Below are 5,332 nucleotides of genomic sequence, written 5' to 3'. Positions count from 1 at the left end.
AAACTCTTGCTCTACAAGACTGACATTTGTTTTTTTTGCAACGCGACCATTAAGTACTCATTAACTCACATCAAAGTTGTTATATTTTGTATGCGCGATGCACTAATTTTTCTTCATTTCTAGGAATTTGAATCTTAATAGTCGCTTAGAATTACTGATATAATTGGATATTTCATTCGTGTTTTATTCAGTGATTGGCCAGTGAGAGATGTCAGAAGTTAATGAAGAAGAAGAATCGTTGGCCCCCTGTTCAATTGGAAAAGATGCTGCTGCATCGAAGTGCCATGTTATCTTCTATGCTAAGAAGACTGGATTCAAAGCGTTTAGTGATTTCACAGAATGTGACCAGAAATTGCTTGTTTCGCGTTCAGAAGCCAAACTTGACGAAAATTCCATCATTTGCTTCCACCATGAAGCCCTCTTCCTACATGAATATCAAGCGATGCAAAAGAAATGTTGCAATCCATTCAAGAAGAGGAATCACAATGTAAAAGCTGGACTTAGACTGCTTGATAATGAAACAGCTGCCAAACTTTGCCTGTTAAAGAAAAAAGAAGTGATTGATATAAAACCTGGTCAGAAGCTTTGCCCTCGCTGCATGTCGGCACTGAACCAAAAGCTAGAAGATTCATCATCACTATCAACCCAATCTGAACAAGATTTCACAACGGATGAAACTGAACCAGCCATCAACAAAAGTTTATCATTTATTGGTGCTTCACCATTGAAAAGAAGACAACTAAGTAAAAGAGATAAGCAAAGCTATGCAAAAAGAAAGATCTTGGATGCACAAAGTTTAATTGGGAATCAAATTGCTGCTGCTGTAGGAATCAATTACGATGAACAGCCAAGTTCAAGTAAAAGTCGCCCATGCAATAATTGTGCAGATCTTGATAATCTTATAGAAGAGTTGAAAGAAAAATGTAAAGTGTCAAATCGTAGGACAAAAGTTCAAATATTGACCTTGGTTCCAAGAAGCTGGACAATTAAAGATACGACAACAGCATTTAATGTATCAGAAAGAATGGTAAAGCAAGCGAGAAAACTGAAGAATGAGCAAGGTGTTCTAGCTTTTCCAGCAAATCGGCAAGGAAGGAAGCTTTCAGATGAAGTTGTCCAGAAAGTACATGACTTTTTTCAAGATGACGAATTCAGCAGACTTTGTCCAGGGAAGAAAGACTGTGTGCCTGTGAGAATTTCAGGAACAAAGGTGTACAAGCAAAAGCGGTTGTTGCTTTGCAATTTGAAGGAAATGTACGTGTCTTATCAGAAGCAAAATGGACCAGAAATTGGCTTCTCAAAGTTTTGCGAGCTTAGACCAAAATGGTGTGTTACAGTTGGCTCTGCTGGAATGCACTCAGTTTGTGTCTGTACAATACACCAAAATGTCAAGCTTATGCTCACTGGTGCATCAATCAATGAAGACTACAAGGAAATTCTTAGCAAAGCTGTTTGCAGCTTGGAAAACAAGGATTGTATGCTTCATCGTTGTGAAAACTGCCCTGGTCCAGAAGGTGTAGAAGCAGTTATTGCAACATATTTTGAAGATAATGACCCTGAAGAACTGATTGAGTACAAACAATGGATTCATACCGACAGGGATACTTTAGAAACAAAGCAGCTTTCAACAGAAGAGTATGTTGAAGATATTGCAGCAAAAATTTGGAACCTGTCTTGTCATCACTACATTGCCAAGCATCAAAGCCAGCACCTGAAAGCTCTCAAAACTGATTTGAAAGAAGGCGAATTCATAATACTAATGGATTTTGCTGAAAACTATTCATTTATTGTTCAAGATGCAGTGCAAGGCTTTCACTGGGAAAACAGTCAAGCAACAGTTCATCCATTTGTAGTCTACTACTGTGAAAACGAAGAGGTGCAATGTGTGAATCTTTGTGTTATTAGTGACTGCCTTCGACACGATACGATTACTGTCCATGTTTACATTGGAAAAGTAATCAATTACCTGAAGATGCAATTTTCCAAAATAAGCCACATCCACTACTTCAGTGATGGTTCAGCTGCACAATATAAGAATTTCAAGAATTTTCTCAACTTATGCTATCACAAAGAAGATTTTGAAATAACAGCAGAATGGAATTTCTTTGGAACAAGCCATGGAAAGTCGCCTTGTGATGGCATTGGAGGCACAACAAAACGGTTGGCAGCAAGAGCAAGTTTGCAACGTCCATATGAAAACCAGATTCTAACACCCAAAGATCTTTTCAACTTCTGCAATGATAATATCAATGGAATCAAATTCTTTTTCATCAGCAAAGAGGAAGTTGAAGAAGAAAAAGCTTCTCAAGAAGAAAGATTCCTGCAAGGGCACACTCTAGCTGGCACAAGAGAAAACCACCATTTTTTGCCCATTGATATGACGACAATTAAGGTCAGTAGAGTTTCTAATGATGCGACATCTTTTTTGGCCAAAATTAGTGCTGCTGAAGTAGTAGTTCAAGTCATGGATCTTCAGCCTGGGCAGTATGTTGCTTGCATTTATGAAAAGAAATGGTGGATTGGAAACATCGTTGAAATCTCAGTCGAACAGAAAGATGCTTTCATAAGCTTTATGCATCCTCATGGTCCTGCAAGTTCATTTTATTGGCCCTTAAGACGTGATACTTGCTGGATTCCAGAACAACTTATCATTGGTGTTATTCCAGCTCCATCAGTGACATCATCTGGTCGGCAATACAGTTTTCCTGAAAGCATTCTCTTGCAAATCAACGATGCTTCCAGAATGATGAAGTAACTGAGGAAGACAGGCTTGGGAACCTGCATAAAGAAACCCACAATCAGGCTTGGGATCCTGTGGTAAAGACACCCTGTAATCAGGCTTGGGAACCTGCAGTAAAGATACCCACCCGTGGCTGTTACTGCATGGCTATCGGGCGTGGCCCCTATGGCGATGGGGATGCTGGTTTTATTGTGATAACCAGTAATGGCTCAGCCATCATGGACCAACGCAGGGCACTGCGCACACAAAATATAAGATACTTTGACCTGAGTAAATAAGCACTTAATGGAAGCGTTGCAAAAGAAAAATATATCCATCTTGTAGAGCAAGAGTTTCTCTTTCAGATGATACTATTCACAATTAAATCCAGGCTGACTATTTTGTAGTAATGGGCTTTGAACTTTGGTAAATAAAGCCATTTGCGCTGACACTGCCAAATTTGAAGAGATTTTGCAAGGCGACTATAAAGCCTGGGTAGTTGGAAATCCAGCTGTATTATGTCCAGCACAAAGATAAGACTTGGTAAAAAGTTCAAGTCCATATCTTTATCTGCAAGGAAATTATTGCAGTCTGAATATTGGTCAAAATTTGTCGCATTAAGTCACGACAGAATTAGGGGTACACTTTGAGTCGACTTGTTTGACCGGATTTTGCATCAGTAATCTTATAATTAATTTCGTTTGAATCAGCACAAAAAACTGTACAGGGTCTCATCTTACTAACCATTCTTATGAATTGGTTTCAATTTTATGAGACCCCAAAAATGGCATTTTGTCTGATGTCGCGCGCATGCGAACTTACTACCCTTCAGACAAGGGGGTGTAGATCAGCAAGTATTGCAGCTAGAGGCTTGAAATCTTGAGAAACTTAATTTAGCACTTGACTAGTGCTACAGATAAAATTTGAAGAAAATTGGAGACATGATGGTGGGAAGGTTTAGACCACTTGGCATGGAATGACCCTTCTCATTCCAGCGTCACCACCCCAATTCCTCGCTAGTTTTTTTTTTTTAAAATTAAGAGTTAAAATTAAGTGACATTACTAATCGCCAAGTATAGAGTCACTTGATATTACTGAGTATTCAAGAAGTGTAGTTGTTATAATGAAAATGATGATTGCTGAATGGTACCGCAAGTGAAGCAGAAGAACGTAATCTATTGTATTTACTGCAGTTTGAAGTGGTGTGTGGTAGAGACTTGATTGTCTCTCTCTCTCTCTCTCTCTCTCTCTCTCTCTCTCTCTGTGTGTCTGAAAACTGCAGCTCAAAAACCTCCAGGTAGCGTCCCTTAACTCTTGTCTGCCGAGCACGGGGATTAGCGGACCCGTCCTCGACCCTTTCTACGCGCATTTTTCAGTACACCGGGTTCCCTATCATGGTGTTTCCTAAAAGGGTGCAGCAAGTAGCTAAGTTGTCCCAAGCAACCGGTTCCATAACGAGGTATTTCAGACCTAAGCAGAGTTTTTGCAACAATTTCTTATCAACTGTAAGTTTCCTCTTGTGATTTACATTTATTTTGAAAATTATGCACTGTCTCATCAAGTTTTACAGTGGCCTTGTACCTAGGTCTAGAAGTGGCCTTAGGTACAAATGTACATAATAATATGCAAATGTGATTGTAAGAACCTCAAGTTATTTGATAACCTAAAAGAACTACACATAAAAAATAATAGATTAAATTCCACTTTGTAGGAGACCCAGTACTTGCAAAGCCGCCATTATTGGCGGACAAAACAAGAGCAGCCGTTTCTGAAAAGTACAGGGCGAATGCAGCTGCCCTCAGGTAAGCACATATTTGCACTATCTTGTTTTGAGGCTTTTGAATCTTAAATTTTGTGAAAATATTTTGTGTGAGATTGTTTTTTTTTTTTCCAGAAATGCCATCGCTACTGCACCAGTAAAACCTAAGCCCAACCAGGAGTAGTTAAATAAAAAGTTGTTGAAAATAGCTGGTCAGAATGGCACAGCAGACGAAGTCGAAAAGCTCCTTGAGCAAGGCGCAGACACCTGGGCAAGAGAGTGGCTAAATAATACAGCATTACATTTGGCAGCAATGTCAGGAGACCCTCTTTTCATCCATGGTATAATAGCATATGGGGCAGACCTTGATGCAAGTGATTATGGAGAGTTCACACCTCTACATTATACAGTACAAAACAACCAAACTGCTTCACTGCACATACTCCTCAAGGCATGTGCTGATCCTAATATAGTTTCATATGATGGATGGACACCTTTGCTAGTGGCCAGATGCCATGGACTTTAAGAGGCAGCCAGACTGCTTTTGAGATATAATGCTAATACTAGCATCGAAGATGGTGGTCATACGCCACCATATCGTTGTGCTGCGGGAAAGCATTACACAGAACTGGCACTCATTTTGCAGAGTCCAGAAGTGCCATTTGTTGGTAGTATGTTCTCTTGCTTGTTGTGTAGATTAGATTAGGCTAATACTAGTTCCATGGATCATGAATACTATATTTTATAATGATGTGGAACGAGTCAAACCCCCACAATAATAATTTGCTTCCCCCTGTCCGACAGGTGGAACAACTCTTCTCACTTCTCAGTAATGGATGTGCAGAGAAGTGTAA

At 39.6% G+C, this 5,332-nt stretch overlaps 1 protein-coding gene across 1 annotated transcript; it reads left to right on the top strand.

Annotated features, from left to right (window-relative positions):
• Window positions 1-208: 208 nt before the first annotated feature.
• On the top strand, window positions 209-4,662 carry LOC124597358 (ARL14 effector protein-like). Its single transcript, XM_047135934.1, has 3 exons — window positions 209-857; window positions 4,431-4,521; window positions 4,614-4,662. The coding sequence occupies exons 1-3, from the start codon at window positions 209-211 to the stop codon at window positions 4,660-4,662; spliced, it is 789 nt and encodes a 262-aa protein (XP_046991890.1).
• Window positions 4,663-5,332: the final 670 nt, after the last annotated feature.

Source organism: Schistocerca americana, chromosome 1 (assembly GCF_021461395.2).
Source record: "Schistocerca americana isolate TAMUIC-IGC-003095 chromosome 1, iqSchAmer2.1, whole genome shotgun sequence".
Lineage (NCBI taxonomy): Eukaryota > Metazoa > Arthropoda > Insecta > Orthoptera > Acrididae > Schistocerca > Schistocerca americana.
This window is presented reverse-complemented; position numbering and strand designations above follow the sequence as displayed.

Excerpts from the sequence above, each read along its gene's own strand:
- LOC124597358 (XM_047135934.1), top strand. The coding sequence starts at position 209 with ATGTCAGAAGTTAATGAAGAAGAAGAATCGTTGGCCCCCTGTTCAATT. Across the intron at positions 858-4,430 it reads CGATGAACAGCCAAGTTCAA|GAGACCCAGTACTTGCAAAG; the intron begins GTAAAAGTCGCC and ends TCCACTTTGTAG. Across the intron at positions 4,522-4,613 it reads GCGAATGCAGCTGCCCTCAG|AAATGCCATCGCTACTGCAC; the intron begins GTAAGCACATAT and ends TTTTTTTTCCAG.